At 38.4% G+C, this 13,242-nt stretch overlaps 1 protein-coding gene across 1 annotated transcript; it reads right to left on the bottom strand.

Moving 5' to 3' along the window:
* Positions 1 to 9,631: 9,631 nt before the first annotated feature.
* LOC119524151 (histone deacetylase 2-like) lies at positions 9,632 to 11,661 on the bottom strand. Its single transcript, XM_037822785.1, has one exon. The coding sequence runs from the start codon at positions 11,425 to 11,427 to the stop codon at positions 9,961 to 9,963; it is 1,467 nt and encodes a 488-aa protein (XP_037678713.1). The 5' UTR covers positions 11,428 to 11,661; the 3' UTR covers positions 9,632 to 9,960.
* Between the last annotated feature and the right edge of the window lie 1,581 nt (positions 11,662 to 13,242).

The raw sequence follows: 13,242 nt of genomic DNA, 5'->3' as shown, positions 1-13,242 counted from the left end.
TTAAGAAACTGCATTATAGAGGTGGAATTCAGACACATCAAACAGAAACCGAAGTCAGAAAAGCCCTTGATGAAGCAGCACTAAATAAGCATCAATAAACAAGGGAAAATAACAATCAACAATGGGGCCTAAATGTGTATAAAAACAAAAATAAAAGAAAAATGGCCTTTCCTGAAATAAAGTTAGCGTCTTAGTGCAAACAGCTTCAAGGGTACCTTTCATTTGCTTTCTGGCCATTTGTGCATGACCTCATGTGCACGGAAAAGAAAGCAAATTTACCACCGCAACTCCACCCCATGGGGTACCATCTTCTCCTTTCAAGATCAGTTTCTCCACCCCCATCTCCACGAAGCACCAACATTTTAATGTTTAACTATCAGCAGATGCTTATTCATAAAACCATTTTACAGAAAAAAAACAGGGTTGAAAAAATCATGTAATCAAGAGCCCCATTTCAAAAGAAAGTTGGAACAATGCAAAGACATATCTTCTACTGAGATTTGCCAACATATTTTGGACATACTTGGGGAAAACATTCATAAAATTGTGCTGGCTCAGCCATAAATCACTCCAATAAAATTCTCTCTGAATTATTCTCTATCTATATGGAGATCAAAGACTCACTGGCTATTCCCCCCCTGAAATAATCTGCAGTTTCCAATGGAGTTATCTGCAGGCTTTTAACACTTGCCCAGACCAGTGAAACTGTGAAGTTAACTGCAGTTGAGGTGAAAGGAGCTTTGAAGTACACAGTTCTTTCAAGTTACTCCTCCCAAGGAGATCACACCTTCAGGTTATCAGATGGAAAATCTCTTGGCTAGTTTATAATCTGCATAACATGGTCTGCATCAACCAGACTAGGACATCTTTAAAGAAAATGCACATCAAATCCATTCACAAAGAATCCCCTTTCTTTGGCTATGTAGAAACATTAATTCATCCTGGATGAAACTTTTCATTTAGCAGAGATTTCGGGTAAAAAAAAAAAAAAAAACTAGGGATTAGGTTACTTCTGAAGAATGGCTTGCTTCCCATTGAAACGAAATAAGATGACAGAAGAAAAGATGAAGGAAAAAAAAATGAAGGAAAAGATTTAAAATAAGGGAAGAAAAATGGGAGGGGAGAAAAGGGAAAGAGAGGGGAGAAAAGTAGGTAAGGAACAGAAATTGCTGTTATTAAATTCATCTTCTTAATAGTATCATCCACATTATTCTTAACATTTAGCACACATTAAAATAGAGGAGAAAATTAATTTACAGAGATAGATATACATTCTAAACAGAAATGCAACACACTAAGAAAAGGGTCATCACATGTGGACATGTATAAAGACTTCACTTTCCTCAAACCTAGATTTGAACATTCACAATGCAACCAGATCTGTTATGGCTTTTACCCCAGGCAAAATGCTGATATCACCGACATCACAAACAAAACTCAGAATCATTCTGTTTTCTGAGCTTGGCAGTGTCATTTTTTTTTGAGGGGGGAAAAAGAAAAAAATGATACAAGTGACTCAAGTAACAAGATATCTCTGCCATCATTAGAGAAAGGGGAGGGCAGTTTACATTAATATGTAGCCCACATGACGTGAAAACATAAAAAACGACGGTTTCATTGAATGTGTCTGTGAACATGCTTCTATTTCATAGATGGCAAACTGCATATTAAATTTAAAAATGAATATTGGGAAAGAGACTAATACTTTTAATAGACGAGGAAAATTGCATAGGATTGAATGTCCAGAGTCAGTAGTTAGTGCAAATTACTTGTAATGGATGCATTTTCCAGTATACAGGGGTCTGACAGCTAGAACTTTGATACAGGTAAGCAATATATAAATATCCATTACAACAGATTTTGATGTAACAGGATAACATCTGATTTCCAGGTTCTTCCAGGATACATCAAGCCATTCAGTCTTATCCATTTATAATCAATCTCTCATTTTCCCTCCTCACCCACAAAAGCCAGTCATTCAAGATTTTATTAAATGCCTGCTACCCACAAGGCTTTTTTATCTCTACCTGCAAAGGTGCCTGGCTCTATAGAATCTGAGATGCTTAACATTTTTTTTTCTTTTTAAGAGTTGTACACCTTTTATCTGTGAGGTTTCTTAATACACCCTTGATCTAAAAGTGTTCATGATGTATATCTACATATATGTGTTTTAATTAAATTGAATTAAAATCAATATTGCTCTGAAGATGTTAGGTTTGTTTTTCCTTACAATTACAAAATGTCCTTCATATAACTAAAGATACATGGGGGTGGCAAAGACTTGAACTAGAAATCCAAAGCTCTACAAGTCTACTCCTGGACACAATAGGTCCCACTTTAAAATTGGTTTCAATATAAAAATGCTTTTAAAGAAAAATGTGGAAAATGCAAAAAGGGAGACCACAGCAAAAATAATCATCTCACCACTGAAAAACAGCTACTGTTGGCATTTCGGTGTAAGACTTTCCAGAATTTTTTCTATATATATTTTAGGTTTTGTGGTGGTTTGGAGGTGTATGTACCCCAGAAAAACAAGTTCTTAAACTTAATCCATTCTTACATGTGTGAATCCATTGTAAGAAAGACCTTTTGATGAGGTTACTCCAGTTAAAGTGTGGCCCACCTCAATCAGGATGGGTCTTAATCCCATTACAGGAGTCCTTTATAAGCCAAATGAAATTCAGACAGACAGAAAGCCACAGAGGGAGCAGCCAGAAGCTGGGGGTCAACAGAAGAGAAGGGAGAGGCCAAGAGAGGCCGCCATGTGCATTGCCATGTGACAGAAAAGCCAAGGACCAAGGATCACTGGAAGACAGCTCCAGAATGCCACAGTCTTTACGGAAAGCATCACCTTGACGACATTTTGATTTGGACTTTCTTTTAGCCTCAAAACCACAAGCCATTAAATTCCCATTGTCTGAACCATCACTTTGTGTGGTATTTGCTTGATCAGCCTCAGAAACTGAAACAGGTTGGTTGGTTGGTTTTCACATTGTGGTAGTATACTATATATATGGCATTATATCCTGCAGAAACCACAAACTATAATGGTTTTATAATTTTATAGCATTCTGTCAAATGGACATATCACAGTTTACATGGCCATTCTCTCCTCTATTATTGAACATTTTTGTTGTTTCCAATTTTTTGTTATCATAAAATACCTCTGCTTACAGGCTTTTTTTCCTGGATTAAGGATAATTTTTCATAGAGAAAGTCCCAGAAATAGAATGATTGAATAAAACAATGAATATTTTTCAGGCCCTTGATAATACATATTGCCAAACTGCTGTTCCAGAAGGATTGTATCAGAAATGTATGAGTCTGTTCATTTGACTAAATCCTCACTGGATACTATTTTTTTTTTTACATATATACTTTTTCTAATTTGTGATTTTTTTAAAAAATGGTATATCATTTCCATTTGCATCTTTTTGACACTAGCATCTGAACCTTTCGCCATTAAAAAAAGTGGTCTTTTAGAGAGAATGCTTTTTAAGGTTTCTGTTAAAGCAGACATGCAAGACATGCAAATATCATATGCTAGTAGAGGCCAAAAGAAAGTCAGATGGAGAGGCCTGAATAGAGCCCTTCAAAAACTTTTAGAGACTCTCTTAAGACCTATAATGTTAGTCTTTACATTCCTTTATTTAATGACTGTAGATTCCAGGCACTAGGGTTTTTTATCACTCACTCATTCCCTGAGCATTGCTGAGGACCCATCCTGTGTCAAGCACAGTGCTAGGTCCCAGGAACCTAACAGAGAACACAGAAACCCAGTTCTGCTCTAAAGAAGACCTAGTCCAGTGGAGAAGACATGGGAGTTGTCCAGTGGCCTATGGGAGCACACAGCAGGGAAACATAACCACGACTTAAAGGGTCTAAGATGAGATCTAAAGCAAAAGCTAAACACCCCCAGTTCTGTTTTTCAAAAACTCCTCATCCTGGTCACTATCTTCTGGATATACTCAACTTTGTCAATAGTCATAAAATGTGGTGACTATACTTGAACATAATACTCCAGATGTGGTCTGATCAGCACACATGCTTCTAATACAGCCTAAAATTGTTTTGCTCTTAAAAAAATAAGCTACACCACATTGTTGGCTTGTATTAAACTTGTGATCAACTAAATCCCCAAGAACTTTTTACATAAACTGCTGCCAAGTCACATCTCTCATATCCTGTACATATGCAATATTTTTAACCTAAATTCAAGACTTTACATCTATCACTGTTAAGTTTCATCTTGTAGGTTTTGACCTAGAGTTCCTACCAGTTGAGATAATTTTAAATCTGGATTCTGTCATCCTACGCCTTAAAATACACCACCCAGCTCTGTGTTATCTGCAATGTGCAAAGCCTGTCTTTGTGATCAATTATGATGAGCAATCTGCTCCTATAGGGCAGGGGCCATGATTTGTACATCTTCGTATTCCTCACAAAGCTTAGGAGGGGGGCTTTTACATGGTAGGTGTTCAATATTTATTAAATGAATGAATGTCTAGGTAGAGCCAAAAGCAGAGTCCTGTGGCCCTTCCCTAAAAATATCTTCCTCCACATTGGCACTGAATCAGTTATTCAGTCAGCTGTGAATTTGCCCCATTACGAGTTATGTAGTCAAAGTTCACAATCTTATGCACCAAATATTACAGAATTCTCACAAATGTTTTGCCAAAATCAAGATATCCTATATTTATATTTGACATTCAGGCGTGGTTGTTCTGATGCAGCCATCTTGATGCAGTCATAAAAAAACCAGGCAACTAGAGGCTGTTTATCATTCATCTCCTTGACATTTTTCCTTCAACCCTTATGGAGGTTATGGGGAACCTTAGTTTTTTTGCTTTCTTTAATCTGAATATTTTTAAATATGTATTCATTTTTGCTTTTAGATCCTTTACCTTTCAAAAAACAATTTTGCATTAAAAATGGTATTGAGAAATGCAAAAAGGTTATTTTTTAGAAGCAGAAAAATAGATTTATTTTAAAATTTGTTAAGTTTTGAAAGAGGAAAAACCTCTAAAGAGTCTGCCTCCTCTATTCCCTCAAACCATCATGATATTGAAGTTTAACGATTTTTAAAATAACAGATGCATGTTAGTCTTCCATAGTATTTTACATGGAATATTAATGAAACAGTGACAGATGTTGACTCAAGGATTCCCAGTGAAGACTGGAGTTGAGATGAAGGGACAATATTTTGGCCCAAATATCTTTCTCCACACACTCCTGTCCCTAGAAAGTTTGGAAAATCAGATATTTTAAGAAACAAACTATTCAAGAAATAAAAGAATTCTGAGAATGAGCAGATACTGTGCCCAGAATGATTAATGGCTTTTCAAAGATGAGCAAGTGTGGGAAACACATGACTCCTGGCGATGTCTGCTTCATCTGCCAGATGGTGCCTGACCCCCACCCCATCCTTCATCCCTTTTCTGAACTTTACCCCATATATGATATCCATTGCATCCTTGACCCTCAACTCCCACCATCTCTGATCTCCACCATTAAGACTGAGAGATGAGGTGAAGCTGAAGGATGGGGTGATGCTGTGTGTTTTGCACATTACTTGGTAATCAAAAAAATAGCTGAACATTTTATTAGTTTGTTTTGTAGGCTGTTGCAGAAGTCCCCTAACCCGTGTTAAAATGGTCGCATCAAAAGAGCTGATCAAAACAGTCATGTCAAAATGTTATATACCCACCTACACAACAGAATGAAAATAATATTTAGGAGTTGGAAGGCTTCAGAGCTAGTTCCAACTTCTACCAAACTTCTACCAATTGTCTTCAAGATCTTGGGAAATTCTTTTTCCTAATCTGAGCCTGTTTTCTTTGTAAACGGGGAGTTTGAATTAAGTGGTCATGAAAGTTCAATCACAGTTCAATCTTAGCTCAAACTATTATTCTTAGGTACTGTTATTTAACTCTTTCATTTGTTCTTAACTTGCCTTTAAGTCTCTCTTGGAGAAGGATCATGTTCCACACTTCCACAGAGGACACCACACAATCTGAGCACATAGTAAGCACGATGACAGCTATTTGGTTGAAATGATTTGCCATATATGAGTTGAACTGGCTGTAATTAGGCTTCTATTCAATTATTTTACTCTGAGGAACACAGAACATCACAATTGGTCCTGGCTGCTGGTCAGACTCTAATCAGCATCAGGCCAAACTCTTCACTTATAGGACATAAGGATTGCAGGGACAGCCCGAGAGAATATTGAGTTCCCAAATGAATCTGATGCACATTCCTCCATGACCCACTGTGGCCGGCTGGAGTGATGCTCCAAGTGACTTTTCTTTCCACTTCATCTCCTCCCTACTACCCTTCAGCCAATTTGTGTGTGCTAAGTCAAAGGTGAAAAACACTCTGTATTATAGTCCAAGAGGGGAAAAAAAAGTGGCCCAGTAAGAGGTTAATATTTTACATTTTAGAATAAAGTTTTTCTTAAAACAAGCATTTCAGTAATTTTTTTCAAATTAGATTCTACTCCCATCAAACTTTTATTTACACTAATCACCATGGGGAACATTTCTTAATAACTAAGACCCATTTTTTTTAAAAAAAATCTTATTTGGAAATAGTTTCAAACTTACAGGACAGTTGCAAAAATAACACAAACCCCGTACAGAGACCTCCAACATACCCCCTTAACTCAGAACTTTAAAAATCTTCACTTTTTTCTACAGTAACAAATTCATTCTACAAATTTTAATTGAACCCCCAAGTAAATTCCAGGTACTGTGCTACCTTCTGACAAATTATATACATATATATATTCACACACAGAACATATAGGACAAATTTACACATTTATTCAACTAGATAAAGGTTAAAATCCTGGAAAACACACCAGACTTTTATCTTTTTTTTTCATGACAGTGATTAAATACCCAGTTCCTCAGATTTTGAAAAAAGGTGTCCTAATTTCCTTATTAAGAAGACAATTCACCAAAGGCTAATCTTTACGTTTCCCTTTTGACTCCATGCTACCATTCTGACCCAGTCTGATTAAAATAGTGGTGTCATTGCAATTCCAGGTACCAATATCTTACTAATAGAAGAAACTGAACTACCTAACAGATAACCAAAATTTCTCAATGGGTCTATACTTTGTTTTAGCCTGACTTCACAAGAACAGTATATAACTTAACTTTTGACCTTCTGTACTGCTCCCATTGAAAGTGATGAAATCTTCTGTGGAAGACTTCTGCTTTTAAAAAATGAAATGGTCACAGAGATGCTAGTGGAGTAAAAATAGCCCAAGTAAAGCATTTGATTTGTCAGGTGGAAAATCCACAATGAGATGTTGTCACCCGGTGACACTGTCTTGGGTTTCAAAAAGACGCACAGTTTCTCACTCTGATTCTTAAGTAGTTTCAAGTTTCAAGTGCTATAGCATCAGGCAAATATGCCACCCAGAAAAGGACAGAGAATTCTGGACTTTAGAACCAAGACGAAAGCTAATCCTCACCCATGGGCACTGGGGCCTTCCCTAATCTGTGGAAATGGTTTTCAAACTCATATCTCAACACAAAGGTATGCCCAGATCAGCCATGAATATGTGTTTTGAATCAGCTGTTACTAAGTCTAAACTGCCAACATTTGTAAGTAATTGTATTTTTTTAAAAAAAATTAGTGAATTGGAAGTTACTCTTATACTATAGAAATACCATCGCTAATCACTCACATTCCCTTAGGCTTTCTACCCCATGAAAGAAAACAGGGGCGGGACTACTCTCGGTGCAGTGGGAACTGCACAGACCCTAGAGTAGCTCCGTCTATGGGAGGGGACCACTTCAGAAGAGCAGGTTCTAAGGGTTGAAGGAAGCACAGCTAGGGCTGAGAATTATGCTTAACCCCGGGAAGCCCAGAGCACGAAGTGTGTGAACTTCCTCAGACTTAACTCTCAAAAAGGTTGAGATTGCCCGTCTGTAAGAGAGTTTGACCTTTAATTTTCAAGATTTGGGGCTACAGTGAGATGGAACTTGGGGGAGGGATTTGTTTTATTGAGGGGAGGGGCATTATTCCAAAGCAATTCCGTCTCTGATTTTTGAATTCTCTCAGCCTGCAAGTGATCTAACAAAAGGTGGGTGAATGACACTACATTAAAGTGAGAAGGAGAGCTAGTTTGGAGCCAGGGAGAATGGAATTCTCTTTTGTACCTGCTGAGTTTCAGTTGATGATAGGACATCGAAATAGAAAAATACAAGTGTATTATTTGAGCCTGATTTCTCTTAGGTAAAATGGGCCTAATGCTTCTAATTTGAAGAGTCTTGTGAGTATTAGCAATGATGTGTATAAATTACATAGTACAATGCCTAGCTCATAAAAGACAATATTAATCATTATTAAGCACTAAGAAATATAGGACTGGGACATGGATAAGCAGTTAGAACTGGAGAGTTAATTACACTGAAGTAGCAGTTGGACCCATGGAAATGAAGAGTAGCGGGAGAAGAGAGCACTAGACACCCCTTTGGAGACAGTCATATTTGGATGGAGGAGACAGAGGGAAACCATTCACCTTCAAAAAAGGACAGAAGGAATGTTCAGAAAGGTAGGAGGAGAGCTGGGTCCACGCAGTGTCGCAAGCCATGGGAAGAGAAACATTCAAGAGGGGAGAATGAGGTGAGGAAACGTAAGCCACAATGAATTCAGCAAGAAAGTTGGTTGTTGGTAACCCACAGGGGTACAATTTTAGTAGAGAGGCAGTGGCAGAAGCCAGATTACAAGGTGTTTCAGAATGAGTGGTTAAAACCAAAAATGGAGCCAGCAGATGTAAACCACTCACTTGAGAAAGTCAATAATATCCCAGGTTGACAGCTGGACCTGGTCCAGACATGTAAGAACAGACGTTAGCCGTAAAGACTTAAATGTGGGATTTTAATATGGAATTTCTGATGGCTGCAGGTATAGAGGGGCCTCCCAAGGGAAAAACACATTCCTCCGAAAACTAAATATGGCTTTCATAAGTTCAACAAAGAGAGGCCAACCTTGGCCGTTTCTTAAATCTCCATGGCTTCAAGATAATGCCACTCGATTCTAGGGACTGAAGAGAAGGAAAAAAAAACAGAATGAAAAATTTAAGAACATACAAAGATTGGTGGAGAGCCTGCTCTCTCCTTGGTGGCTTCCCTGCAGAGCTTTTGTTCTCAAAATTCCCAGACTCTTGAAGAGACTTAATGGAGCATAACCCATTCAAGCCTCCTCAGGTTAAAGAAAAAATAAAATGCTTGCCTATTAACTCCAAACCAATCACCTCCTGCTTCCCTTGCATTACACAAAGTCCCTGTTTTCAGTGAGTAAATAAATAACCCCTCAAAAAAGCAGAGTGGTTTTCTGAAAAAGCTGGTAAAGCCCACAAAGCTGATTAGGGCTTGTTTATTTGAAAGGTTCAAATAAAAAGTATTTCAACTGGTCAGGAATGTTTGAGGACTATTAAGATGTGAAAGGATTCACTAGGGTAAACAAGTCCTGCCTCAGCCTTCTTGGAGCCTCTAATCCCCATAACAAGCAAGGACCTAAATAAGAGAAATAATAATAATAGCAACCATTTATTGAGCAAGCGTGCACCATGTGCCCTTTATTTTTTTTTTTTTCCAGGTACAATTTTTTAATAAAGATAGTTACAAAAGATGGAAAAATCAGCTCAGAAAGGCCAATTACTTCTTTAATAGATCAGTTTTTTTGACATAATAACTCACATCAATTTTAAATACTTTCACATATAGCATGGTAGAGAAAAGAAATTTCGCTTCATAATTAGAAAAACTCAAAATAAAACTTGCCAAGAAAAACAAAAATGAAAAAGCCATTTTGAAAATAAATACAGTCCATGCCAAAGTAGTATAAAATGAAGCCAGAAGTCTCCTTCAAAAAGAAAACATTTTTCTTCCCAATATTTTCTCACTTTTTAATGGTTTCCTGAAACTGGTAAGCCTCTCAAATTCAAGGATTGCTGAGCTGTTCCGATTTGGCTCCTTTGGTATCTGTTTTTTCACCACTATTGTCCTTGGATTTATCTTCTTCCTTAATGTCTGCTTTTTTGTCCTCTGTTTCCTTCTTGTCTTCTTCAATTCTAGCTTTCTTTGCTCCTTTCTTATGATCAGCTACATTTCTACGACCTCCTTCTCCTTCATCCTCAGAATCTGAGAATTCTTCATCACAAGCTATCCGCTTGTCTGATGCTCGAATGGAAATTCTCTTGTCTGGATCTTCTCCATCTTCATCTCCACTGTCTTCATGAACAGCATCTTCTGGAATAGCTTGCATTTGGACACCAGGTGCATGAGGTAACATGCGCAAATTTTCAAATAAGCGCTGTTTTATCTTTTCCATATATTCAGGAGTGTTCTGGTTTGTCATGTTTGACGGACTAATATGCAGTTTGAAGTCTGGTCCAAAATACTCAAAGTAATCATTGTATGGCAACTCATTGGGAATCTCGCAATCAAGGGCAACTGCAGTCTCATATGTCCAACATCGAGCAACGTTACGGATTGTATATCCACCTCCCCCAAGCATCAGTAGGGGTAAGTTGAATGTTTTTACAACTTCTACACATTTAGCATGACCTTTGACTGTTAGATTGAAGCAACCCAGTCGATCTCCAGATAATGAGTCTGCACCACACTGTAACACCACAGCACTGGGTTGATACATCTCCATCACTTTTGAGATAATAGGCTTAAATATCTGCCCATATGACTCATCATCGATACCATCTCTCATTGGGAAATTGACAGCATAGTACTTCCCTTTTCCTGCACCAATATCCCTCAGGTCTCCTGTGCCAGGAAAGTATTCCCCATATTTATGGAATGATACAGTCATTACACGATCTGTTGTATAAAAAGCTTCTTCAACACCATCACCATGATGGATATCAATATCAATATATAAGACTCTCTGATGATACTTTAGTAATTCAAGGATGGCAAGCACAATATCATTAACATAACAGAATCCTGATGCTTCTGATTTCTTAGCATGATGTAATCCTCCAGCCCAGTTAACAGCCATATCAGTTTGTTGTCGGTTTAACTTCACAGCCCCAGCAACTGAACCACCAGTTGAGAGCTGACAAAACTCAAAGAGTCCATCAAACACTGGACAATCCTCTCCAACATTAAATCTTTGCATCTGCTTACTATACTCAGACATGTTATCTGGTCTTATCGAACGTAGAAATTTGATGTACTCGTCACTGTGGTATTTTGTCATTTCCTCAGCAGTGGCTTTATGGGGCCTATAAATTTCCATTTTTCTGTATAAGCCATAATTTAGCAGCAAGTTATGGGTCATGCGAATTCTATGAGGTTTCATGGGATGACCCTGTCCATAATAGTAATTTCCAATATCACCATCATAGTAGTAACAGACTTTCTTCTTGCCGCCTCCCTGACTGTACGCCATGGACTCCCCAGCCGCCTCCGCCTCCGGGCCCCGGCTCCTCCTCCTCCTGGTGCTGCTGCTGCCGCGGTTCGGCCGGGGAAGAGAAAAGCTGGGATGAAGGCGGAGGTGGCAGTCCCGCGGGGAAGGTCAGGTCGGAGGGAGGAGAGAAGGGGACGCCGGGAGGGGTCGGTACGGCCCGGCCGCCGAGCCGAGAGCGCGGAGCTGGGGGCCACAGCGGCGCCACCTCGCGACACTGGCGAGGGGAAGGGAGGACCATGTGCCCTTTAAATGCATTGTCTCATTTAATCCTCACAATACCCTATGAGGTTAGATATTATTAACCCCAGGGATCCAGGGCCTCCTGGGCTAACCCCTGGTGCCAAAAGACCTCCCAGGTTTTGCCAGCATAAAATGCCCTATGTCTATATCCTGGCTCCCAATTTGTACTTTCTTATCCCAGTACTGCTTGATTATGTGGTTTTCAACCCATTAAGAAAAAAATTAAAAAAAATATCCTTATATGTTGACCACACTCTATCTTATCTTACACAGGCTGTGGAAATAAATAGACCCAAGTTCAAATCCTGGCTCTGCCCCTTCCAATCTGTGTGGTTTGGGGGGCAAACAACTTGCTCAGTTGGACAGTAATGGTGCTGTTGCAAAGCTTGGGATAATACAACAGTGCCTGGCACACAGTCAACAATCCAAAATGCTACTTTTAAAAATTTTTGAGCATTAAATAATGGTTGCTGTTTTCCTCACTCAATAAGACTGTTTCTTTCTTATTGTAAAAAAGCAGTATGTTGCTGTAAAAATTTTGAAATATACAATAAAGTTTAAAGAAAGAAAAATTAACTGTTATTCTACCACCCAAGGAATAACCAGATATTTCAACATAGTTGCATGTGCTTTTTAACCAAACTGGAAGTCTATTGTATATATTGTTTTTATATCCTGTTCTTTATAAAATGTTATCCTTATATCATGATAATTTTCTCATGTCATGCAACAGTCTTTGAAAACATGATTTTAACAGCTTCATAATATTCCTTTGCATGGATATACCATAAGTGATTTAACCAGAATTAAATTAATTTAACAGAAACAACAGAAGTCTCCAGAGGACTCTTTCAATAAGAATTCCAAGGACAAAGAGGATTCCTCTTTTCCTTAAATTACACTTTGTGTTTAGCCAGCATGCTTCTAGCTGCCTCTGTCAGGGGTTTCTGGCATTAGTGTTGCCTGTGGATGCCTAAGTAGAAGCTTTAAAAGTTGGAGTTTTGGACCACATCCCAGGAAACCACAAACTTGTAAAAGAAATACATAACATCAGGTACATTTAACCATAGCTTTGTAATTGCATATTTACATATGCAACTGAACATTTTAACAAATGGCTTGGCCATGCAGTACTTTGTGACATCAGAGGGACATTCTCAAACCAGAAGACTGGTCCTCATTAAGATAGCCATGACAGATTTGTTAATTGCATTATGGTACACCCAGAAAAAAGACATTAAAACGATGTTGACATCTATGTAATAATATAGAAAGATATTCATAATATTTTAAGTTGTATAAAAAGCAGGATATAAATGGTATTATACTGTGAGCCTTTTTAAAAAAAGTGTGTGTCCTGGATTGTTGCTGATGTTCTCACAAACACTGGGGACTGACAGCTTGACATGCTGAGCCCTCTGTCTTGGGGCTTGACCCTATGAAGCTTGTGCTGCAAAGGAGAGGCTAAACTGCTTATAATTGTGCCTATGGGTCTCCCCCTGAATGCCTCTTTGTTGCTCAGATGTGGCCCTCTCTCTCTAACTAAGCCACCTTGGC

The sequence above is a fragment of the Choloepus didactylus genome, chromosome Y (genome assembly GCF_015220235.1).
Source record: "Choloepus didactylus isolate mChoDid1 chromosome Y, mChoDid1.pri, whole genome shotgun sequence".
Lineage (NCBI taxonomy): Eukaryota > Metazoa > Chordata > Mammalia > Pilosa > Megalonychidae > Choloepus > Choloepus didactylus.
The sequence above is the reverse complement of the archived record's forward strand: the minus strand, read 5'-3'. Positions and strand labels throughout refer to the sequence as shown.

Excerpts from the sequence above, each read along its gene's own strand:
- LOC119524151 (XM_037822785.1), bottom strand. The coding sequence starts at position 11,427 with ATGGCGTACAGTCAGGGAGGCGGCAAGAAGAAAGTCTGTTACTACTAT.